The 26,767-nt window shown below is 40.4% G+C and overlaps 2 protein-coding genes across 3 annotated transcripts in view; one reads left to right on the top strand and one right to left on the bottom strand.

Annotated features, from left to right (window-relative positions):
• NAA35 (N-alpha-acetyltransferase 35, NatC auxiliary subunit) overlaps positions 1-6,532 on the top strand; it is a 48,081-nt gene extending 41,549 nt beyond the window's left edge. For both annotated transcript variants that reach the window (XM_084628246.1, XM_084628247.1), the window contains exon 23: positions 301-6,532. In XM_084628246.1, the coding sequence (XP_084484372.1) occupies positions 301-360 (60 nt within the window). In that variant the 3' untranslated portion in view covers positions 361-6,532. The remainder of the gene's footprint in view (positions 1-300) is intronic.
• GOLM1 (golgi membrane protein 1) overlaps positions 5,524-26,767 on the bottom strand; it is a 60,710-nt gene continuing 39,466 nt past the window's right edge. The window contains exons 6-10 of the mRNA XM_084628248.1: positions 17,411-17,549; positions 14,344-14,521; positions 12,072-12,398; positions 8,445-8,570; positions 5,524-7,994 (exon numbers count right to left, since the gene is read on the bottom strand). Coding sequence (XP_084484374.1) covers positions 7,921-7,994; positions 8,445-8,570; positions 12,072-12,398; positions 14,344-14,521; positions 17,411-17,549 — 844 coding nt within the window. The 3' untranslated portion in view covers positions 5,524-7,920. The remainder of the gene's footprint in view (positions 7,995-8,444; positions 8,571-12,071; positions 12,399-14,343; positions 14,522-17,410; positions 17,550-26,767) is intronic.

The following is a 26,767-nucleotide window of genomic DNA, read 5'->3' as shown; positions in this document are numbered from 1 at the left end:
CTGATGGCTTTCCCAAGATGGCAGTGTCCCTCTTCGCCCCTCACTAGTGGTGACTAGTCTTTCAGAGACTATTTTCCACAACTCAGAATAGCTTTTGATGATGGGTTTTTTTAAGTTGATTTTTAGCTGAAGAGATTTTCTTGGTTTGTGTTCTTTTTTGATATTTTAAAGCTTAAAAAAAAAGTAGGTAAAACTAGCATTTTCTTCCAAGATAAGTATGCCATGAATTCCCCTTTCGAGCCCATAAAGTCAGTAGTGGTGTATGTCAGAGTAATCTTTTAAAACTCTCTCTTCCTCTAGGTTCCTCCAGAATTCGACTTCTCTCCTCACAAATATTTCCCAGTTGTGAAACTTGTTTGAAAGACCAGAGATGATTATTAGGATACCTGAACTGTAATCTGTATTTCAGATACCTGCTTTGAAATGGAGTATTTTATACTGTAGCCAGAAGTGAAATGGATCTCTTGGATAAAAGTACTGTTGTGTGGAATATCTTTAGTCTGACGTCCTTACATGAACTGAATGACAACTGCTGTTTTAAAGTGGTTTGTATAATATTCTATGGGTGAAATGGTTTTTAATCAACTGCATTATTGAACAACATTGTACCTTATTTGGTTTTATTACAGATTTAATCATAAATCCTTTTAATGAATTCTGACTGACAAGTGTTTGTAAGGATTTAATAACACTCATAGCTGAGTATGATACAGTACAATAGTACCTGCCTGATAAACGCAGCTGAGTTAAAGTGAAATTCTGGTTTGAACAAGGACTCTCTGAAAATGACATTATAGAATCATAGAAGTGTAGGACTAGAAGGGACCTCAAGAGGTTGTCTAGTCCAGTCCCCTGCACTCAAGGTAGGACTACGTAATAACTTGACCATTCCTGACAAATGTTTGTCTAGCCTGTTCTTAAAAACCTCCAAAGATGGAGATTCCACAGCCTCCCTAAGCAATTTATTACAGTGCTTAACTACCCTGATAGGAAGTTTTTTCTAATATCCAACCTAAACTTCCCTTGCAATTTTAAACCCATTGCTTCTTGTCCTGTCATCAGAGATTAGTAAGAACAATTTTTCATCCTCCTCCTTATAACAACCTTTTTATGTACTTGAAAATTATGTCCCCCACCCTGCCTAGTCTTCTCTTCTCCAGACTAAACCCAGTTTTTTCAGTCTTTCCTCATAGGTCATGTTTTCCGGACCTTTAATCATTTTTGTTGCTGTCCTCTGAATTTTCTCCAGTTTGTCCACATCTTTCCTGAAATGTGGCGCCCAGAACTGGACAAAATACTCCAGCTGAGGCCTTATCAGCATGGAGTAGAGTGAAAGAATTACTTGTCTTGCTTACAGTACTCCTGCTGATACATCCCAGAATGATGGTCGCTGCTGCTTCTTCTTGTTGCAAGAGTGTTACACTGACTCATATTTACCTTGCGATCCACCATAGCCCCCAGATCCCTTTCTGCAGTACTCCTTCCTAGACACTCATTTCTTATTTTGCATGTGTGCAATTGATTGCTCCTTCCTACGTGGAATACTTCGCATTTGTCCTTATTGAATTTCATCCTATTTACTTCAGATCATTTTGAATTTTAATTCTATCCTCCAAAGCATTTGCAACCCCTCCCAGCTTGATATTGTCCACAAACTTTCAGTGTTCTCTCTGCCATTATCCAAAAATAATTTATGAAGATATTGAACAGAACTGATCCCTGCAGGACACCACTGGATATGACCTTCCAGCTTGTCACTTAACCACTGATAACTACTCTTTGGGAATGATTTTCCAACTAGTTATGCACCTACCTTATAGTAGCTCAATCGAGGTTGTGTTTCCCTAGTTTGTTTATGAGAAGGTCATGCGACACAGCATGAAAAGCCTTCCTAAAGTCAAAGCTATACCACCTACCACTTCCTCCCTATCCACAAGGTTTGTTACCCTGTCAAAGAAAGCTATTGGGTCAGTTTGACATGATTTGTTGTTGAGAAATCCATGCAGACTATTGCTCATAACCTTATTATCTTGTAGGTGTTTGCAAATTGATTGTTTATGTTTAATTATTTGCTCCATTATCTTTCCCGGTACTGAAGTTAAACTGAGTGGTCTGTAATTCATTCCCTGGGTTGTCCTGATTCCCCTTTTTATAGATTGTCACTATATTTGCCCTCTTACAGTCCTCTGGATTCTTTCCTGTCTTCCATGCATTTTCTGTGATAATCACTAATGGCTCATATCTCCTCAGTTAACTCCTTGAGTATTCTAGGATGTATTTCATCAGGCCCTGGTGACTTGAAGACCTCTAACTTGTTTTTTTTCCCCTATTTTAGCCACAGATCCTACCTCATATTCACTGGTGTTCACTATGTTAGACGTTCAATAGTTACTAACCTGTTTGGTGAAAAGTGAAACAAAAAAGTTAGCAGTGCTGCCTTTTCCACATGTTGTTATTGTCTTTCTCTCTCCCCCTCCCATTGAGTAATAGGTCTACCCTGTCCTTGGTCTTCCTCTTGCTTCTAAAGTATTTGTAGAATGTTTTCCTGTTACCCTTTGTCTCTAGTTGAATCACATTTTGTGCCTTGGCCTTTCTAATTTTGTCTCTACACACTTCTGTTCTTTGTTTATATTTATCCTTTGTAATTTTACCTAATTTCCACTTTTTGTAGGACTCTCTTTTTGAGTTTTAGATCATTGAAGATCTCTTGGTTAAGCCAGCGGGGTCACTTGCCATATTGTCTATCTTTGCTGCACAGTGATAGTTGGCTCTTGTACCCTTAAATGTCTCCTTGAAAAACTGCCAACTCTCTCAAACTGTTTTTCCCTTTAGACTTGCTTCCCATGGGATCTTACCTACCAATTCACTGAGTTTGCTAAAGCCTCCCTTCTTGAAATCCATTACCTTTATTGGGCAGTTTTCCCTGCTACCCTTCCTTAGAATCATGAGCTGTCATTTCATGATCACTTTTTTTCCCAAGCTGCCTTCCACTTTCAAATTCTCAACCAGTTCCTCCCTGTTTGTCACAATCAAGCCTAGAACAGCCTCTCTCCTAGTTGCTGCTCCAATGTGTTCCAAGAACTTGTTGGATAATCTGTGCCCTGCTGTATTATTTTCCCAACAGATGTCTGAATAGTTGAAGTCCCCCATCACCACCAAGTCCTGTGCTTGGGCTGCTTTTGTTAGTTGTTTAAAAAAAAAAAAGTCTCATCCATCTCTCCTTCCTAGTTAGGTGATCTATAGTAGAATCCTACCATGACATCTCTTGGTTTGTTTGTTTATTACCCCTTTTACACCTACCCAGGAACTTTCAACAATTCCATCTCCTATTTCCTTTTCAATCTCAGTGCAAGTGTATATAGTTTTGATATATAAGGTAACACCTCCTGAGCCAGCTGTATCCTTCTGGAATATTATCCCACCAAATCTCTGTGAGGCGAACTATGCCATAGTTGTGTTTATTTCTAGTTCTTCCTGTTTGTTCCCCATATTTCTTGCATTAATATACAGACATCTATGATACTGATCTGATATCCCTCTCTTGTCTCTCCCTTGTCCCCAGGGTTCTAGGTTTTGATCTTAATTACCATCACATTTGCTCAGCTTACAATTAAAACATTTTTTTTTCCCCCCAGCCTCACAAACTCAAAAGGTATTCATAGACTAATAGAGTTTAAGGCCAGGAGAGTCTGACTGCCTGTATGACACAGGCTGTTCAATTTCACCGGTATATTGAGACAAATAACTTACTTATTTGAATGAAGCGTAGTTATGGCGCAACTGCAAAGCTGTAGCGTAAGAGCACTATTTTTATAGGCACTTGATGGCTATAACTACAGGCTGTTCCAGAGGCAGCTACTTTACTCTCTGATACCATGTAATTTACAGAATTTCACTTTTTTCATTTCACCTTTAAAAGCAAAATGGGCCTCTGTTACCTTTAGGGAGAAGCAGTGTGTTCACATTTATATAAACACTTCTCAGTTAAGCCAACATGTAACAAAAGGAAGAGGGGGAAATCTCATTAAGGAATTTCTTCTAGACCTAGATCGTGTAGCTGTCCAGACAAAACGACTTACAAGGAGCTAATTGCTCAAATCAACTGCACAGCAGTTCCTTTAATCAGTATTTGCACATGAGCTAGTATGATATCCAAGCACCTTACAGCAAGTACATCGGTCTACCATCCAGTCTAATCATCATTAATCTCTGACCTTCCCTCTAGGTAAAAATGAGTATAGTAAATTGTTTATCATAGCATTTACAAACATTTAATAGAGTTGGGTCATGTTCCAAACCTGGTAAAGTTTCTTTAATTTCTTGTGGAAGAGAGTTCCAAAACCATGGACATGGAGCTGACAGCACCACCCTTGGAGCTGATAGTTCCACTGTTCCTGATCAGAACTGCCATAAAATCATGGTAACAAAGAGCCTGTCTTTTAGGAGCTTGGGTCTAGCCCTTTCAAGAAGCTTGAAGATCATGTCCAGAATCTTTAAATGTCTTGATACTCCAACTCTTATAAACCTGTTTCCAAAGCACTTGTCAAGTCAAAATGGTAATATAGCAAGCAAAGCAGGCACTTCATAGACTCTCTGCAAAGTTTTGCCTACCTCATTGCCCAGAATTACCATAGGGAAGGTTGGTTTGTTTGTTTGTTAGTTACAAGAGGGTTGAAAATTCATTCAAAGCAACAGTACACAGTAGTCTTTGCTTGAGGCGAGCAGATATTTTGTGAAAGTTAGGAGTGGCAGAACTCCTGACTGAGTTTATGCCTCACTCTAAGCCAGTTCTAAGAATAACAGTTGGATTAAAAAGCAAGACCAGAAGGCAAGATGAGCTGAATTTTTCATTTTGCAGGAAATTATGCAATTTTAAAACTCTGTGTTCCAAAATGGAACAGAAACATTTAAATTTCCCACAAAACAAAAATTCCAAAGCCTTCATTTTGGGTTGATTGAAACATTTTGTTCTGAGCTTGACTAAGTTTATTATAAAACACTTTTCTAAATTCAGCTGGAATCTACAAAGGGACCATCACTCGAAAAACAACATTTAGCTTTCTACGAATTGACATTGATGGTAAAGTGTTCTTCTCGACAACTTCTAACCAGCTCTACAAAATGGTTTAATTGAAGTTGAAGCTGAACACCCAAAACTGGCAGACTAAATATATTAGAAAGCAATAATTAAGTTAGTTAACTTCTCTCCTATGTAAATTCAATACAAAAATACTTTAGTGCACTGAGCTCTCTACTTCTCCGCATTGTGAAGAATTATTGTTACTAGACTTCCAGGCAAACTGGACTGCTCACTTTCAAAGGCAACCACCTTCCACTGGAAATATACAAGCTGGTCAACAGGTAACATGTTAAACTAGAAATAACTTCTGTACTGTATCACATTTACAGAATACATGAATTAGAAATTGGGTAAATGAACCAGTTTTCTTCTCTTCTCCCCCCCGCACTAGGAGCTAACATTGAAAGTAAACCAACCCTGTTTAAAATAAGTTAAATACACACTGAGAAGGATTTAGTTTTATTTTAAAATGTTTGTCTAAAATTGATCAGATTTTTGATTGCAAAACATTTTGAACAAGAACAAAAATCAGTTCCCCTCCCCATCAAGTTCATAACTTCATTCAGGAAACTCAAAAAGTGAGTACAAATGGTTTTAGGCAATATACAAAGCTGTTTAAAACCACAGTTCTGAGTAAATCTAATTTCTCTTGCCCCACTACAAAAAGCTTTAGTTCTAAAATTCTTTTCTATACTGTTGACATAAGCCTTTTACATTTTTAAAAATTACAGTTAAAATTTGAATCCTTCAAAAACCATTTAGAAAGTAAGTTTTTATTTACAGATGATTCTGTACCCCCATGTAATGGATGACAGTTATAAATTAATGTCCACCGTATCTTTTTAAGCTGTCTGAGCAGCTTGATGTGTAATATTACCTAATGGCTGGAGAGTTGGGGTAGATAATTTAACTTTATACTAAAAACTGCAACTACTGCCAAAGGTAGTACATCCCAACTTTGGCCACATTTTTAGAGGTGGTGTCCTCTTGTCTCTCCCATTCCTCTGTCACTCTACAAAATGCCTGTATTTTTTCCTTAAGTTTGTATAGCCTAACCCCAAACCATGAACACAATGTATTGTGAGAGGAAAATTTTCAGAAATGTAATATTTCTGTGTCTGGCTTTATTACTGTATAGAGGGGGACATTGCAATGCCTTTATTAGGACAATTTAAAATAACATTATTCAGAAACTCTCAACTCTCGTAAGCAAATCTTGTCTATGTGCATTCATTTATGTATAACAAAGGCCAGGTTTAATGCAGCTTCTGAGCACAGCCCTATTTATTGTCTGGCAACTACCTTTATTTAAGATACAAAAATATTGTGCTCAAATTATTAAAGCCAGAATATTGGCACTGTGAGCTATGGCATACAGTACATAACTGGAAAGGAAATAAAGTGCATGAGTAGTGAGTTAAGCATCAGATTTCCCTCGCTGTTAGAGTATAACTTAAATGCAGTGTGCAGTCCTTTGTACAATTCAGTCATGCCTACTACCTCTTCTCTCCTCTAATTGTGTTTTACTGTCTACTGTTCTGCATTAGTATCTCAACTCTTGATTTGGATTTGTTCGAGTTATAAAAATAGTCCTCTTGAACAAGCAGTTACAGGATACAAGCTGCTTTCATTTTCTTTTCTCTTGCTGTTTGACACACTGGACTGTGGCATACAGGCGACCTTCAGTATCAGGATCCAAATCCCTGTAACCTACCCACTTTTAGCAATCAGGATTTACAAGTGGAATCAAGGACAAAACCTCAGGGGTAGCTGAGAGAGTGTGAGATACTAATAGTTTTAAAACAGCATGGTGGAGAACTCTCTCTGATAGATGGTGCGGTGGACTTTCCACACTTTAAAGTCCTGCTTCAAACAGGCACCTTGCAGTAACAAGCAAGGCCAGCGCTCCTAAAGCTTTTCTAATGGCACGAGGAGGTATTGTATGTTTGTTTACCACAATGAATACATTCAACATGTTACAGTAAAAACATTGTACACTAACAGTGAGAAAGTATTCTGTTATGCATAATATAACTTCAATGTGTTCAAGTTTACTCATGGAGTCCTACATAAAAATGTCTTTAAATGCAGTGGTGAATGGGTGAATTAAGGAATATACATGGCATGCCATTTTAGCCTTCCCTCAGACAGACAGTGGTAGCTTCAAGAGCTGCAAGTCAGTTTTACAGAAACCAAATCCTCCGACTAAGATGAGCTGTACAAGCTAATCCACACCACCTTGCTAGCTTTGTGAATGCAGGTCCAGCCTCTTTGAAGTGACCTCCAATGGAAACCATGCTATTCTTCTGTGGTGAAGAGAGATATCATTAACCGGAGGGGGGGGGGGGGGGCTATCCAAAAGCCCTGTAGTAGTTTGAGAGGGTCAGGTCAACTATTCCAGCCTTTGTGGTGATAAGGACTAAACGTACCATTTACTGGGGGAGGATTAGTCTAAGTTTAGCATCTGAAGCACAGGTAGGGATTCAATATATGATCTTAGAATTACTTTGTTTCCCCTACTTCATGCCATTGTTTTATGATTGTACAACTTGGCTGACTGTTTAAAAGTATTACAATTATTGCTAGCTAATTAAGGTTTTAAAACTGTAAAAAAAAAAAAAGTTTGACAGAAGTCAGAATTGCTTTAAACAAACCTCTGTAAGAGACAAAGTATAATTTTAACCATTGAAGCATAGTACTAAAACTTCACAACAGCAATCTACTTTATTTGGGACCCTTTTAAAGCCTTGAGATGGCAATCAAGCATTCTAGCTTCACCTGGATCTTTATGGTTGGATTTGTTCGCAGGTGATTGAGTCACATATGGTGTACTTTCTTATTCACAGCTTCTGTCTCTCCTCTTCACCTTGGTCAAATAAGTGGTTCTTCATATTCAGATCTTCAGGATTTGGGGCTAATGGGGGAGGAAGAAAGTAAAATTCTTAATACTGTAAGAGTTGGAATAATTGACAGATTTTGCATTTGTAAGATGTGGAACAGAGCAAGAGAAACAATATAGTCCTTATTGAAAGGATTGGGTCATTGTAGAATAATGCAATATCACAAGTATCCTATTATGGTTTGCTTTTACATATACCATGAAACTGTACTGAGTGCCCAGTTCTCTCATCTCATGTAAATTGGGAGTAACTTCACTGAAGTCTTTTTGCACCAGAGTAAAACTGTGATAGCAAAATCTGGCCCCAGCTGTATTCAGAGCAAGCACAAAGGCATCAAAGTTAACTAAACTGACTAATAGAAAGCCAGTCAGTTTCATCCCTCCCAAAACCCTTTTAAAGGGACAGTTCTAAAAATACAATATACTGTGTACAAGAGGATTTAAAAAAAAGCAACAGGTTTTTACCATGCAAATTACTTTCATTGCCTGCCAGTGCTGCTTGCTTGTCAGTTTCAGATTCAGCCTCATTCTCATCTGAGTTGTAGTCCACTGCTATGTTGTTCTGGTTCGCTGCTTCTGCTCCCTGTTTTCCTATAAAGATATTTCGTTTCATTAGTTATTGGCCAACAACTCGCTACAGCTGCAGTAGAGCAGTGTTGCTAGAAAAGCAGTCTCCCTCATACTCAAATTCTACCTGTTGTAGAGTTGATCTTAAACCTTTGAAATTTGATTATTCTCTGCTTAGAGGTTCAGGTCTCAGCTATTCTTACTTGCTGCAGTTGCCTATCCAATTTCAGAACTGAGTTTGCTATAACCCTTGTATATAGAAGGCTTGACAGCATGAGATATGTAGGGCTGGAAGGGACCTTCAAGAGGTCATCTAGTCAATTGCTCGTGCTGAGAGGCGCAAATGCATACACCAAGACCAAGCCTGCTGACATATTTGTCTAATCTCTTCTTTAAAAAGCTCCAAATGACAAGAATTCCATCACCTCCCTAGATAACCTGCTCCAGTACTTAACTATCCTTAGGGTTAGATATTAGGAAAAACATTCTCACCTAATCTCCCTTGCTGCAAATCTGTCCAAGGGACAGATTAAAATTCCCATACCCCAGGACGCTAAGCAAGTCAGTGTCCAGCGGGATAGGAAGAGCACGTGTTAGCAGAAGGTCACAGAAAGAAATGGTAAGTGGCAACCAAAGGAGGACAGTAGCAGCTATTGGTGGCACCTGCAAAGGGGAAGAAGAATGAACAGATTCCTCTGTTCAGCAAGATGTTTCCAACAAGCCACAGGCCTTCAGGATTCACAGGGGTAGTCCACCCATGACAGCCTTGCAAGCCTGTTTGTCTAATGACTCGGGACAAGTAACGAGTTTGGTAGGTAAGTAAGTTTTATCCTGGTGAGTGTGGGCAAGGAGATTTTGTATCTATACGCATGTAAATTTTCATGCCGGCTCTGAAAGACTGATATGAAAAGTGTTGTATGTAACGGTAGCCTAACTACATGTATCACATTCAAGGAGCATAAAAGATTGTAATGAAGTTCAGAAAACTAATCTTGGGCTTCTTGCGTTGACTTCGCTTTATCTGCAAGAGACTACGCTCTAGTACCTGGAAAGCAGAGAACAGGTTTGCAGCAAAACTGGGGCTGGGGGATTCTTTTCATTTTGCTACAAATCAGACAGTCTTCATTTTAGGGCCTGTGTAAACTCCTCTGCAACATCCCATTGCCTGTGTGCTTTTGATTTGTACTCCACATGAAATTCCAGATATAGCTGAGACTGTTGCCACTAAGACTGCGCCACTAGCCATAATGACTGCAGCTAGAAGTTTTGAGGTACTTATAGAGCCTTAGGCTGCCGAACTAGTGTAGCTGCGCCATGTATTGATCAGTAGGCCTGGTACCTAATAATGAAGATGCCGATAAAGACAATGATTGTACATCTGTCTGGTCTCCACTGTTCAGAAGGCAGTAGGGTGGGATGGCAGCAGGTGGGGTTCCAATCCCAGCACTGACACCGATTCACTGAGCAAGTTGCTTGAACTCCGCTTCAGTTTTCCCAGCTGTACAATATGACTAATACTCCAGCACCACTGTGAGGTGGGTAGGGTTAGTTAACACTTCAGAAGCACTTCTAGAAAAGCTGTACGTTTTCAAAGTTATTTTAATACACAATATATGACTACCTGCCCATTGTCACAGTGTACATGCACCACGACACTCTTAGATGGAATGTCTGACCTCCTCAAGTGTCTATGATCATGTGCCTTTCAAGAGCGTAGCCCATACTGGATATAAGCCTTGATATCAAGGCGCACAAGCTACCATTAGTATTTCAGTAGTGTACCCTACTCTGGATTTGTACTTTTAGCTCCCAGCTAGAGACATTTCTTCAAAATGCTTGGAATACACCAATGGCAATGGAAAAAATTCAGGCCCCACCTCCTTCACCTGAACAGTCTATGGATGCTAAATGTATTGTGCATTTTTGGGCTAGATAAATAAAGTTGGAGGATTGTGTACTGTAAGTGATAAAGTACTGCAGTATTTACCAAAGAAAGGCTCTGCATTACTGAGTTCCATAAGTGAAGAATGCTTATTAGGTATGGACTAAAGATTAAGATGCGCTAATGCAAAGAAAAAAATCCACATAAAAATATTTGTGGCTTCTTTGGGGGGGGAGGGGAGCATTTGTGCCTGCAGAGTGTATGAATATTCATGCACACGCAATTTATGGCTACAACTTTGGTTCCCTGTTCATTGTCCTCCTCCAAGAACTGCACAGAATTAATTTTACAGTCATGACAGGTTTCTATTTTCACATTGTCTGTACTATAGTCACTTCTCCCACCTTTCGGCATCGTAGGGCTGTTGCTTTGGAATTGAAAACATGAAGAGGAAATGTGAAAGATTATTTTAAGATACCTGATCATATTTCAAGAGGTTTTTTTACACACGTGTGTATAAATAAATATGGATAGAACGTATTCAACTAACGTACAAAGACTCAGCAAGTGCTTGTTAGCACTAAAAATGTAGTTACATTTAGAGTGTTATTATAAGACTCTATTCACACTAGAAATTTTTGCCAGTAGTGTAATGTCAGTTAGGGGAGTAATTGGCTTTTTTAATTACGTTTCTATAACTGGTATCAACTATATTCAGCAAAAGCTGTATCAACACTAGGAATGGGTGTCAGCACAGTGTTACCAGCAAACCTTTTCTAGTGTAGCCATGGGCTATAATTGAAGCCAAAGATGCAGGTCTGCTTAAAAACACACTACTTGCTAAATGTTTCAGCCTTTGGGCTTAATCCTGCAAGATTCTAAAAGCATCAATGGAAGCTGAGGGGATGCACCAGCTAGAGGAAACTCAATGCTTCACAGACATCAAACCCACGGAAAGGACAGAGCCTAAGGACAGTTACTATATAGGCAGGAGAAACTCTGGCTGGTAAACACTGAGCAGTGAACTAAAACATAATGGCTCTAGTTCACCAGGCATGAAGTAATACAGAGTAAATTCAGACTGCTTTGTCTCCAGGTACATATATAGGTAGTGCAAGTTTGCCAAGGTCACATCCAACACAAATATTACTATTTAAAAGAATTTCCTATTAAAAATAGCAGGTTTTTTTTCCAAACCAACAGAAACATTTCACCCCCACCCCTCATTATAGATTTATTTTAATAGGTCAAATCCTACTAGAATTACTCATAAGGAGTCTGACTGATGTCAATGGACCTACTCGTGTAGATAAAAGAGCGAGATTCAGCCCAACATCTGTACCAAACAGGCAGGACTGCTGATCACAGTAGCAATTTGGACCCAAACCACTCCAGAATACAACAATCAATCAGAAGAGCTGGAAACAAACTCCATCTTCCACCCCCAGAGCAACAAAAGCAGGTACCTTGTCTCTGAGCACCAGTCTTTCACATGACAGACCACTGCATTGTGGCACTTTAGATTTTATATTAATCATTTCTGCAGCAGGGAAAAAATGACCCTTGAAACATTCTACAAGATCATTGGATCTAGCTGCAAGTCACTTGGCAGCTAGATAGCCTGAGTGAGTCTTTGTACTAACCATCCTGATTGGGCTCCTGGTCATCCAGCTGAGCATCATAATTTAAGAGGTGCTCTCTCTCCACTTCTTCGTTGGCAGCATTTTCTTGATTGACAGCATGGCCTGCAGGTAGTTCTTGCATTTTGACAGACTCCCTTTCTGCATCACCTTCTTTAGGAACATTTACCCCCTCATATGGATTCGGTTCCTTTCCTAGTTTAGGAGCTAGTTCTTCATGATTCATGGCACTCTTGGCTGAATCATGTGGGGGTCCTTGATCAACAAAAAGCTTCTCATCTTCTGTTTTAGGCTCCTCTTTGTTCACCGCAACCAGATCATGTATTTCTTCTGTAAAGCAATGTAATTACAGTTTGTGCACTAAGCAGAGTTTTGGCCCTAGCAAAACTTAAGCCTTTAAAAAGCTAGAACAGAATCAACTGCTCTCTGCCCACCCACATTCAATTTTTTTCCTGTGCAAGGACATCTCTTTAAGCTGCATCAACTCGAACAGCTGTATAGGCATAAATCAGGATACCCTAACTTAAAGGTACTATTAGAAACCACTGCAGGATTTGTATTTCATAAGGGCTTTAAAGTCTGCATAGTCTTTGTTTTATGGTAAATAGGGAAAAGGTCTGAATCCCTTTCAGGTTATAGTGAGAAGATCAATTAATAATTGGACTTGCAAAGTAGAATTATTTAAATACAGAGTTTTAATGTTCTATGTAAATGCCTGTTCTCACAGCATTAAAAGTGTAAAAAACGTGTGGGTGGGTGCGTGTGCACTTCTCTGCTAGCAATGCAACTGGCTTTAAACAGAGTCAACCTACAAAAAGGTTGACCAGATGCGAGTTATACAAATAGCCTGTAGTAGCTGCTTTCATCTTTAATATGGAGATGGCAGCTCAGGGACACTACTGGTCCCAGCATACACTGCTGTGTCATTTTCGCCATGTATCTGTATTCTTACAGCATTTTGAGATACAATTCACAAGAAGCTCCCTATATAAAAAGTCACATTGAAATACTAGCCTTCTGGAACGAGACCGGCAATAGGCTCAGAGTTGTATTTTAAGAAAATGTGGTAAAAAAAATTAAAGAGGAGACTGAATGTCAAACACATATGATGCTAAGCTGAGAACCTGGCAACTATTCATTCATTTATATTCATAGAGTTTAAGGCCAGTAGGGACCATTAGAGCATCTAGTTTAAACTCCTGAATATCACAGGCCCTTAAATTTCACCCAGTTACTTCTGTATTGAGCCCAGTCACTTGTGTTTGACTCAAGGATAACTTCCAGCGGTTGCAGATAGGTCACACCTACTAAAACGAACTAATGTTTTAGGCTATTAAACTCAAGCCCTTGTTTCAGAAAGTCTTCAGAAAAGAGAGCATCTTTTCCATAGAAAATTAGGGATACTAATTTAGGCCTGCCAAACACAACATTGTCCTGTTACTTGCAGTGTATACCTAGGGCTAGATTCACAAAGATTAGGCACCTCATTGTCACTTCAAATGTCTAAATCCAAAATTTAAATCCTCAGAAACTCAGCTGCCACCTAATCTGTGCGAGACCCAGGTTCAAATCCCCCTCTGCCCAGTGTGGAGCATGGACTTAAAGACAGGTTTCCTCCTTCCCAAGTGAGTGCCCTAACCACTGGGCTAGCGGGCAGGTCTCAATCTTTTTCCTGCTGAAGCGAGTATGCAATACAGCAGGGACAGGAACCTGGGTGAGTGCACTAATCACTAGGCTACAGAGTCACTCATTCTTTCTCTGACCCACCACCACTGTTTTTTGCAAGAAAGGCTCCTAAGTCCAGTCAGTCTTAACTCCAGGAGAGGGTTTAGAGGTGGACGCTTAAGTCCTTTTAAGGAGCAAGACTAGTCCTGCACTTCTCTTCAGTATTTCCTATTGCCTATCTTAGGCAGCTCCCCACTTAGCTTGCTGACTTTTGTGGATCCCATTCTTAGGCACCTAACTCTTCCCATGCATCGTATAGGGAGCCTCAGTACCTAAAGTTAGGTGTTTCAAAGCTGAGCCCAAGTCCTCTTTGTGGATCTAGCCACTACTACTATAATATACTCCTCTGCCAATATTTTGACAGTCATTAGCAATTTAACTATAAAACTTTCCATAAGCATGGAAAATATACAATGATCAATGTGAATCTGCTGAACTAAGTTATATGCAATTTTTTTTACATTTAATTAAATTAAAATTCAATTAATTAGAAGCCGTTTCTCACCTCAGTTGCTATTAAGGTGTTAGTGATGTAATTAGCCAATCTTACCTTTGTCTCTATGAGACGCAATCTCTGCTACCTTTTTTACATGGGGTGTTGTCTTTGATGCTTCTATAGCTACATTTCCAGGAATTCTGTCCTTCTCTTGCTCCTTATCTCCTTTCTGCTCTTCCAGCTCATGCAGTTGAAGCTCTGGTCGATTAGAAGTTGGCAGCTGAATATTACCCTTAAAAGCATATACAGACATATGTGATTTGTCCATCCAAATGCTTATTTCTACGCTCTGATGTATATTTCATCTTTAATCCTGACTAGAGAAATCTAAATGCATCTAAAACCAATTCAAGAAATAGATTTGAACTGAAATCTTCACTGGAGCAGTAGCACAGTTTCCACACGCAGAGCAGTTTGGTATCATGCCTCTTCCAGTACTACTCCACCCAGTACCATCAGGTTCAGTAGTTGCTGTGCATCAGGGGCTATTGTTCTCTGAAGCACCGTTTCCGAGCAGGAAGGACATGGGCCTCCGGAGCACCAAGAAATAGTTTTGGATCCAGAACGGAGGCAGTACAACTTGCCCCCAGGCTGCCCTGCTAGGCTGGAGGAGCTACTAATGTTATTTTTTCCAAGGAGGGCTCAGCTTTCAATAAGTTTTGGGAACACTAATTTATGGCAGCCCAATTCAGATACATGAATTAGTTCAACCTGGACTGTTCTGATGTTACTAGTTAGGAGTCCTGCCCTCCTCCTCTGCACTCAATGCACATATTTTTGTTGTTTACTTATCGTAATGCCTGATCACAAGTTTATCCAAGCTCAGAGAGCGGGTGAGTGGCAAACGGATTAAGATGGGGATCTTGTAAACCCCTAAATACCATCTCCTCCAAAAAAAGTATTGTAATCCTTCATCCACCTCATTGGGACCATCTGCTTCTTTATCACACCTGTTGACCACCACCTGGACTGTTCACAAAGGCAGCTAACATGTGTGGGTTTAGTACAGCAAATGTTTTACAAAGCCACAGAGGCCACTTTGGCTATCACAATTTGCTACAGCATGAGTGTTCATTGATATAGAGACTCTGTGCACAAGTAACCACATAGCAGACATCAGCATCAGATGACAAGGTGAATCAGTCACAAAGAAATGTCAACTGAGCTCCAAATGTGGTATACAGAATATGAAATAGTCCAGTTTTATTTGAATCGTTAGGGGTATTCTGAGATCTCAGATAAAGTGGTTTCAGATGGAAGGAGGAAGCTGGCGGCCTCACTATAAAGAAGCAACTCTCTGGTCCACCAAATCAGGAGTGCAGCAAAAGGAATGACAATTGGCTGGCTCTACTGGGGCATGCACTAAGAAACCCCAGGATCGAGGTACCCCAGGATTATGAGAACCAAGCTTCAGTTAATCAGGCTTCACTGTAATGCAATGGAACTAGGCTAAATATATAGTATCAAGAAAACTCCTTAACAGTGAGATCTGTTAAACTGTCAGTCTCCCCCAGCTAGGCAAAGCAAGGGCCACTGATTAATTTACAAGTAGGCTAGAGATAGAGCATATACCAGGAAACCTTTACTCTAGTGAACTGCTTAAAGTTTAATAGCGGTAAAACAATATCAGCTTAAAGTTCTGCCACTTTAGAAATTCAGCCACTGAAATTTTAGGGGCAACAAAAAAACAAAACTAAAACAAAAACAACTTACTCCTATGCGCATTTTACTGGCTAAATGCTAAACTGGTTTGCTTTTACAAGCATAAAACTGAGCAGCACTTTAAGTTTCTGCTGTCCTATATCAACTTCTTGCAATTTGAAATCTAGGCTGTAATAAAGCTCTTACTTCTCTGTACTTGTTTATAATGTATGCAGGAGAAGAACAATTCTACATAAGATCATAGAAGCCAGGGAGCATATAAAATATTTTATATGCCTGGTACATAAACTATCAATGCCAACAAATAGTGTAGAAAATCACATGCATTCTGCACAAAAAGTTTCCTGCCTGAGCTTCAGTAAAGCTAGAGATGAACAAATATTGGAATAAAGTATTTACAAACAATGTCTGAATAACACATACACAAATTCACTTGGACAGTATTTGCACCTTTGTGTATTATACAAACATTTATACAGCAATTTGTTTTCAAGAATGTCCATGAAGGGGGGAAGGGGGGAATTCTTAACTATGAAAATGTTTGTTAAGGCTTATGTAGAAAGAGTGTGTGTAACATCTTAAAAATGTCCAATTTCAGTCAAAGTCAGGGCTTTGACTTGGGTGACCAAGCACAGCACAAAGAGCAAATACTCAACCCATTCATTTACTGAATAGTACAGAAGTAATCCAAAGGATTAAATAGGTTTGCACAAAATATTTGAACAATTTTTAACAATGAATAATTGCCAAACAGAAAAAAGACTAAACTGGAATACATTTATTTGTGGTGCACAGCTGACATTCAACTTTCTAGGTAACTCTGAATAGAAGACTTTTCAGGCTCAACACAAACCATTTTTCATTCTTCAGATTACTTTACAAAATGAAACTGCAACACCAAAATCCTTTAAGGTACAATTAATGGCAAATTTGCTTTATAACATATTACTTTAAAGCTTGTTTTTTTAAACTTGTGTTTTAATTTTAATATATAAAATACCATGTACTATCAGTATCCCGCCTCCTCCAGCAGCAGCTGCTCTTCCCACCCTCCTGGTGGCGGAGGCCGATCGCAGTTACTGCGGTAACTGGACTTTTGCTGGTCCAGTCAGCAGTGCTGATCAGACACAGCACAGGTCCCCTTTCACCTGGGGTTTCCGGTCAAAAAACAGACACCTCCAACCCTAGATAAGCCTCACTCAAAACAACAGAGGTCAAGCTGCAACTTCCTCATTTATTATCAGAAACACTAACCTCACAAGCTTAACAGGAAGATCTAGTACATTATAACAGAAAAAAATCATGAAAATCTTCTCCTATTTTATATATTAAAGGATCAAAGAGTAGCACCCTATGGGAGAAAGCAACATAGCACAGCTCTATTGACTTCTTAAATAATGGTACAACTGACTTTCTGCCAAAAAACAAAAACAAAAAACAAAACAAAACACAGGCTTACCTGGTAGTTTTTGTTGGAATTTTTCAATAAGTCTTTGATTTCCTTGGCCTGTGGTGCCTCACTGCCTTTTTTTGTGATCTCATCTATCCTCTCTTCACATTGTTCTTTTAATTCTTTCATCTGATTGATGCACTGGGACCTTGAGGGAAAGAACAAGTAGCTTATAGAGGTACTATCATCCCAACATCTCTAACAGACACACCTTTCTTAAAAAAAAAAACAAAAAACAACCTCACAAAAGGTGCATCTCTTTCCTTTTTGCTGATTTCCTAGTCCTACATTTGCATAGTTTGAAAAAACAACAACAGAGAAATAGAAGGTGAGGGGACATCTCCATGGGAAAGTTGTACTGGTTTAACTAAATTTGTCACTCTACACTGGTTTAGTTAAACCAGTGCAAAAAGGTGTGTTTTGGTTTAAACCAGGCTTATTTTTAAGTCAATTAGGAGCCTCTTATGTGTCTCAGGAGCAAAGACCAGAAATTACAATTTGACCTAGTAAGTTATCTTTTGGCGGGAGAGCAGAAAATAACAAGGAACCAGGGAGATCTTGGATGCTGTTGTGACAATTGGGCCTACAAATTTACCTGAATTGTGAGCTCAACTGTAAAAAGTATGTAAAAGTTCATACAATGTTACATAACCTATAACAACAAATGTTGATGGAAAAGGTATGAAAGGGAGACAGACAGACTGAATTAGTCTAAACAAAAAAGGACAAGTTGATATGACTCAAGGACTGTGTTGAAGTTATGGAGATGAGGAGCCGGAAGTTAATGAGCCAAAATCAATTAATGAGTCAGACATTAGGCCTAATTGATGAACAAAATAACAAAGGGATAGGCTATGCCACCCATCGCTCCCTTTTTGGGTCCTTAAAAGCAAGAAATTTTGTGGGGAAAGCTGGAAAGAAAAAGAACAGAATGAAAGAACAGACAATGGCTATTGGAGCAAGCTTCATCACCATAGCTGCCACCCACGCTGTGTTCTGGGACCCCAGGATTTCATCATCCTGATCTGGAGAGGTGTCCTGACCAGACTGGGCCAGAGAGAGAGAAGGTCCCAGGTGATATCGCCACCCCTACCAGCTCCAGCTGAACCCAAACATCACCTGAGATGACAGTTATACCATCTTTGATACCATCTAAGAGACAGTCAAACAAGGGGGCTTTTCCTTCTAAGATGGCTGTCAACAACAACAGCAGCAGCAATGACATCTCCAGCCCATCTCAACTAACTTCTCTTTTCCCCAAAAGGCCAGTTATTACCACCTACGACACTGTCAAACAGCATGGGGGGTTTCCTTTTAAAATCTTTCATCAAACCAACTGAAGGCCTAACTTAATATTTTACATTTCAAATGCTATTAGCTGTTTTTCCTTCTTGTCTGTATCTTTAATAAAAGATTTAAAAAAAATTTTATTGGTGTGTTTGCCATGGTGCTAAGCAGGCTGACGAACCAGACCTTTTCCAACACCATTTAATGTTAGACAGCGGCGGGGTTATATTAACACTGTTAGCTTATTTCATTTAAATTAATATAACAGTGCCCATTCAGAAGCATTTTGTATTAGATATAAAATTACCATTAGAAAAAACAATGTTCTTTCAAAATGTGCCTCATTTCTGAAAATATACTCCTTTCTTAGTTCTTTACTGAAATGCCACTGCAAGACGTGCCAAGAAAACGGAGGGGAACACTTTTAAAAGAGAAAGTCATGTTGCAAATAGCTCAGCTGGCATGTGACTCCTCAAGATGGATGGGGGAAATTACACATTTCAAGTATTAGCTGTAAGCCTTTAGGTATTGATTCTGCACAGAAACAGTTGGACTGATGACGTTCCCCTGGATTAATGGAATGTTAGGAGGTAGCTGATATTTTCCTCCCATGCCTACAGCATGAATGTAAGTTAATTTAGCAGGGATAGGGAAGTGCTTTAGTTTATTGCGTTGGTGGGCTCAGAACACTTCCACACACAGGGGCCCAAGAAGAATAGACAAATTTGCCCACAATAAACCGCAAAACAATTGCTAATGCGGCTCAGTTTAGTGCACCACTGAGAACCATGGGATATGTCTCCAGAAGTTCTCGTGCCTCACTCAGATTGCTGCAACATCTGTGTAGACATGGCAACACAGGTATGACTCAAGTGTGGCTTTGCAGTGTGGAGACTCACAGATGGGCACGGCTATCTCAAGTAAACTCTGCAGTGAAGACATATCCCAAGTGAGCAGGTCATTTGTTTTTAGTGCAAGAGTCAAAAAGGCACTTACTTCGCATCTAGAAAGGAAAGGAAGAGGTAGACAGATCTGTTGTTGAATGTGTGACCTTTGCTAACATTTTGTTTGTGCTGCACCAGGAGAGTTTTGGCTTTACAAAAGCATGATTTAGCTGACTAACTTCTAAATGTAAGAAAGTCATCAAACTAAAGGAAACACCTAAAATGAGTAAGAGTGAACACCATGGACTGCAGAAAAACTGAGCACAGGCATGAGTTATATTAATATTAGTTTCTTAACTCCTGGGGGAAATAAGGAGATCTAGAATTGTCTTCAGGTAACGTGGGAGATTTTGAGAATCTTCTGGGAGATCTGTAACAGGGTTCTAACTGTGGCCTACAAAAGCTGGCTTCACTCTCCTTTTTATGTGTGCTTACATACTGCACGGGCTAATAAAGCCAACTCATGTAACCACTTAGTTTTTAGTTGTTGCTGTAGGATAATTTTGGTTTTTGTGAAAGGTTGCAGATCAGCAATTCTGGAGATTAAAATCCTCTGTTCATGCACATGGCAGTAGTGCAAGCTTCTCCATATTGGCGGGGGTGATCAAAGTGCCCCATCCGCACCTGGAAAATCTACCGCTCGTAAATTCAGTCCCCCTGCTCTGTTCAACGATTGACCTCTCTGCCAATACTAAATAAAATGTGCCAATTACAGTAGCATGTTTGCTGTACAGAGAGCTGCACTGGCCACTAGGAACTAGACTGAGACCACCACTTCATTTCGTATTGGCCACCAGAGAGCCATGGGGTCGTAATGATTTTTCCACTTACTAGCGCTGCAGAGATTGAACAAATTATTCAACTCTTCATTTTAAGAACAGATTAGTTAGAAGAATATGCAACTGAACATTCAGATAAGAATTCAAGAGAACAAACAAGTTTGGGTGTTTTGTTTGTTTTTATTAGCATGTGGGAACATTCAGAAATACCCAGTTACCCTGTACAATTAAAAACAGATTTTTTTAAAGACAACGTTTATACAGGACATAGTAAAGATTACCCTAATGACTACCTTAGCAATAGACTACCCTAATACTCCACAACTTGCTCGGCTTTTGTTTGCAACCCTAGTTTGTTAAAATGAAAACACACTCCAACTCCAGGAGAGGAGTTTTCAGGTTAAATCCCAGAATCCTCCTGTAACTCCTGTTGTTGGTCTGAGTGAATTCTAAAAGAAAAGGCAGGACTGCACATGTACTATGAAACTGAGGATCTCTCAATTAGTCAGTTACTGAGGAACATACTCTCCTTTTAACTGTAATACTAGTAAGCCCATATACCTCACTGCTGACTAATGCTGATCCAAAGTCCATTGAAGTCAGTGGAAAGGATTCCATTTTGCAAACCTCCCTAATTAATGTATAATGGAAGATTTTCAAAGACACAGAAGAAAATTTGCCTAATTTGCCTTTTGTACCTTTGAAAATATCCCCCACATAAATAATCTTAAGTTCTTCTGTAATCAGCATTCACTTAAAAAGCTCAGAAATCAATTCACATTCGATCCTAATCATGACTAATTCCAAAAGCAGGAAATGAGAGTTACAGAATTGAATTAAACAAAAACGAAACTACAGACTTACTTCAGAGCCATAGTCCCCACTTCATGAATCACTGTCACATTCTTGATTAGAGAATTATTTTTAAAAGTATTTTGTAGCATCTTAAAAATTTAGAACTCAGTTGTCTTGCTGTAAGTTTTTATTTTTGACAAACAACTCCCCCTTAGTTCTCCCTCTGTTTCTAATATAATGCAAATCACCGTGGCTCAGTTTAGTTGATCTCCTCATTTGCGTGTGAGCACCCACTCATGGAGGCACACCACTGGGAGTAAGGTTTGTTGGATCAAAAAGGACAAAGGTAATCTGAGTGGTTAGTCAAATTTCAGGAGAGGGATGCTCCAGTTGGAAGCAGAAATTGATGGAAGTCTGATTATTTTTTTTATGCAATCTTGTTTATTTACAAGGAATGTACAAAGTCCTGCTTCTCCAAACACAGGAGGAACCAAGCACAAAAGACGCCATTTCTTAGCTTACAGTTTCAATCAAGCCTCTTTGGCCAACACCAGACCCAAAACCAAGAGCTCTCTCTAGCTTTTTCCAGGGTCACACAATGCTCACAAGGCTATTTCTTGATTTTCTTTTCTGCTTCTGCCTCTCTTTTTTCTTTTTGGTTCTCAATTTGTGTATATTTGGCACACACACACTTCCGGTCACAATATCCAGTGGAACCCTTCCCCACACTCGGCAGAGTCTGTTAGGCTTTGTTTTACACGTGGCTCCTTAAGTGTTTCTGACGAAGATGGGCGCATTCACACATCAGTTCGAATGCGGTTTTAACCTCAAACCATAACAAGGTTTCACCTAGCTCATAACTAGGGCCCTACCAAATTCACAGTCCATTTTGGTCAATTTAACGGTCACAGGATTTTAAAAATCGCAAATTTCATGATTTCAGCTATTTAAATCTGAAATTTCACAGTGTTCTAATTGTAGAGGTCCTGACCCCAAAAAGGAATTGTGGGGATGTCACAAGATTAGCGTAGGGGAAGTTGCAGTACTGCTCTCCTTACTTCCGCACTGCTGCTGGCGGCGGCGCTGCCTTCAGCGCTGGGCAGTTGGAGAGCGGCGGCTGCTGGCCGGGAGCCCAGCTCTGAAGGCGGAGCTGCCGCCAGCAACAGAAGCACAGAAGTAGGGATGGCCTGGTATGGTATCGCCACCCTTACTTCTGCGCTGCTGCCTGCAGAGCCAGGCCCTCAGTCAGCAGCCGCCGCTCTCTGGCTGCCAGGCTCTGAAGACAGCAATGCAGAAGTAAGGGTGGCATGGTATGGGGTATTGCCACCCGTACTGCTGAGCTGCTACTGGCGGGGCACACAAAAGACCAGATTTCATGGGGGGAGACCAGATTTCATGGTCTGTGATGCATTTTTCATGGCTGTGAATTTGGTAGGGCGCTACTCATAACATTACTATTGCTCCCTCTGCCACTGATGCTGTCCTCTATGGAAGAGGAACTACCAGTCTGGTTTGTCTGTTTGTTTTAACTTTTCAGGGTTGGATTAAAAAACAAAAGCAAACAAAAAAGAACAAACCTTTATAATCCAGAGGACATTCCTATTGCGATTACAACAATTTTAGAGCAGACCAGATTAACTAATTGAAACAAATAGGTCTGCTGCAGATTTTCCTGCTCTTACTTTTCTTATAAAAAAAACATTCAACTGGCATTTAGTCCAAATAATTGTTACCCAATGCCTTGTAATTCTGAGTGCAGCAGAAGTGCCCTGCCTCATCTTGAGAAGACAGTACAACAAAAAGAACTATCACACTGAATCACAAGCACACTGAAAATACACTCTTTGTCCTCAGGAGTTTACTCTATGTGAAAGTGTTTGCATTCCTATCAAGGTGAAAGGTGAGCTTAATTACTGATCATGACTAATGCCAAGAAGAGGAAATGAGAGACACTATACTGAATAAAGAGCATTTTAACCTGCTGCCAATATACAGCAATGCATACAACAAAGACTCTTTCATTTTGTGGGCATGAAACCACATTTCTGCATTTCAATTTGCTAAGAACATAAGAACTGCTACAAGATCTCCTACTCTCATTCCTAGATGTAACAAATTCTTCTGAATGACTGGGTTGTGCTAAGGCTTTAACGAACAGTTTCCCTCCTAAAAGACAGTAGGTTTCCCACAAGATTCAGAACAAAATCTGTTAATTAGAGACTACTACAATAATTTGATTTTCTCAATGTCTTCTAATTTAACATGCACAATTCAGAGTGGTAGCACTCCTGTCTGTATTGGAATATCTTTTGTTTAAATAAAAAAAAAAAAAGAATTTATACCCGGTCATGCTTCTGAGTAATTTTTGAACTGTATTTCTAATTTTAACCCATTTTCTGGTACTGAATGATACTATGATACTACCCCTCCTCATTTTCTCTGCTCACTGAACTTAAATTGAACTTGGAGGATTAGCAGTTCTCAATGGCAGACATGTAGGCACAGTGAAACTGCCAGTTCTTTAATCACCACCGCCTCATGTTATTTCATTATCACACACCATCGACCACACTATGCTAACAGCAATGTTTGGTTTTTACTGCTCTTAAATAATTAGAAGATATTATTTATTTCCTCAAGAGTAAATAACATTGTGAAAATCTTTTTATGTTTGCCAACAAAGTAATTACTTCTTCCAAAGGCTCGATACACAAAGAAGATGGAAAATGATAATTCCTAAGCCTTTAGAATGTCTACGTCACAAGTTCTCTCTCCATACACATTTTAAAAGTGTGAGTTGCGCACTACTGAGCACACTTATGTATACATCTCTATGACTAATGAAATATGAAGTGGAATGCAGTGTTAAGGCGACAGTAAAAAGAAAGCACAACAGGTAATATAAAAAGTTAACAGCAACATTAAGTCTGACACATTATACTGCCTGTGAAATGTGCCATAAAAATCGTGAAAAGTATTTTCTACAGCTATAAAAATAAGAAACATATGAATAGAATGAATAGAAACCATGGTTCTGTGGATGAAGGGAAAGCAGTGGATGTATTGTTTCTTGACTTTAGCAAAGCTTTTGACACGGTCTCCCACAGTATTCTTGTCAGCAAGTTAAGGAAGTATGGGCTGGATGAATGCACTATAAGGTGGGTAGAAAGCTGGCTAGATTGTCGGGCTCAACGGGTAGTGATCAATGGCTCCATGTCTAGTTGGCAGCCGGTATCAAGTGGAGTGCCCCAAGGGTCGGTCCTGGGGCCGGTTTTGTTCAATATCTTCATAAATGATCTGGAGGATGGTGTGGATTGCACTCTCAGCAAATTTGCGGATGATACTAAACTGGGAGGAGTGGTAGATACGCTGGAGGGGAGGGATAGGATACAGAAGGACCTAGACAAATTGGAGGATTGGGCCAAAAGAAATCTGATGAGGTTCAATAAGGATAAGTGCAGGGTCCTGCACTTAGGACGGAAGAACCCAATGCACAGCTACAGACTAGGGACCGAATGGCTAGGCAGCAGTTCTGCGGAAAAGGACGTAGGGGTGACAGTGGACGAGAAGCTGGATATGAGTCAGCAGTGTGCCCTTGTTGCCAAGATGGCCAATGGCATTTTGGGATGTATAAGTAGGGGCATAGCGAGCAGATCGAGGGATGTGATCGTTCCCCTCTATTCGACATTGGTGAGGCCTCATCTGGAGTACTGTGTCCAGTTTTGGGCCCCACACTTCAAGAAGGATGTGGATAAATTGGAGAGAGTCCAGCGAAGGGCAACAAAAATGATTAGGGGACTGGAACACATGAGTTATGAGGAGAGGCTGAGGGAGCTGGGATTGTTTAGCCTGCAGAAGAGAAGAATGAGGGGGGATTTGATAGCTGCTTTCAACTACCTGAAAGGGGGTTCCAAAGAGGATGGCTCTAGACTGTTTTCAATGGTAGCAGATGACAGAACGAGGAGTAATGGTCTCAAGTTGCAGTGGGGGAGGTTTAGATTGGATATTAGGAAAAACTTTTTCACTAAGAGGGTGGTGAAACACTGGAATGCGTTACCTAGGGAGGTGGTAGAATCTCCTTCCTTAGAGGTTTTTAAGGTCAGGCTTGACAAAGCCCTGGCTGGGATGATTTAACTGGGAATTGGTCCTGCTTCGAGCAGCGGGTTGGACTAGATGACCTTCTGGGGTCCCTTCCAACCCTGATATTCTATGATTCTATGTACTTCTGTACAATGCAACTTATGCAGTGATGGAAACAATTTCTGCCTTTCTTGAATGAGATTATAACTGGGCAACCATAAACCTAGAATATCTCTTGCACAGGTAGCCCATGGGAGGAAAGCTCCAGAGGGATTCCGCACAGCTACCCCTGTTGGGGAGCTGGAACTGAAAAGGTCATGTTTCCTAACCCCTTCACCTCCACTCTTAAAACATGGTTGATCCCCAGAAGCCACTCAGAGGCCTAGCACCTCCACAAGTGTTCTGACCCCCACCAACCTGGAAGCATGGATTCACTGGTGCCACTCTACCAGGTCTTCAACCTGGGCCTGGCTACTGTGTGATATATCCCTGACACCTAGTCTACACAGCAGACCATACCCTCTGAAGGGCCTTTGGGGGAAGGAGAGGGAGAGAGTTATGGGTGGATGGTGCCTGAGGCCCACTCTGTAATAAAAGGGGGAGTTTTGGGCATAGATTACCTCCTGTGCGTGAAGATCTGGGCCATTAGCATTAAAGACATCCCATTTAGGGTTTGGTATAAAACTGCTCTTGCAGGTCTCAGCCTTCCATGGGAATTGCTGGCAAATAACTGATCTTCACTGCCTCCAGTCCTGTGTCTAGCAGAGGATTATGAAGCAGAGACCCAAAAGACATGATTCTGTCCTCCCCTTCCACACTTTTAAACATGCCAAGGGGTAGATTTGGCCATCTGTTGGGTTCAACAAATTTAGAAAACCAGGTTATGTGTACAAGGCCCACAAGGTTTCAATTTCATAAGGTCAGCAGTTGCATAGTGTGACAAAGTTCCTCCTCTGCCTTGGTGGGTCCTGCGCTTATTGGTGGATTTTCTCATCTCAGAGGTTCACAGCAGCCCTCAGTTTGGCCACTTTCGTGGTTCAAATCTGCCGTTCACTCAGTTAGCCTCATCACTGGCCAGCATGGGGAAAGGAAGAAGAACATTCCCCGCAGTCTCTGCTGTTCCACCTAGTGGATCGAGGAACAGGCCAGAGACCTTCCCCTCTGGTGGAACCCACAGTCCAGTTCAACTCCTCCAGTATCAAGTAGGGAGTTGTGGGGATGGAGGGAACCTGCCCTCTACTCCAGGTTCCAACCCAGGGCCCTGTGGGTTGCAGCTGTCTACAGTGGCTCCTGTAACAGCTGCATGACAGCTACAACTCCCTGGGCTACTTCCCCATGGCCTCCTCCCAACACCTTCTTTATTCTCACCACAGGATCTCCCTGCTGATGTCTGATAATGCTTGTGCTTCTCAGTCTTCCAGTAGTATGCCTTCTCACTCTCAGCTTCTTGCGCCTCTTGCTCCCAGCTCTGCGCACGCACC

This window comes from Lepidochelys olivacea, assembly GCF_965140295.1.
Source record: "Lepidochelys olivacea isolate rLepOli2 genome assembly, chromosome: 5".
Lineage (NCBI taxonomy): Eukaryota > Metazoa > Chordata > Testudines > Cheloniidae > Lepidochelys > Lepidochelys olivacea.
Note: the sequence above shows the minus strand (reverse complement) of the source record. Positions and strands in the feature narration are given on the sequence as shown.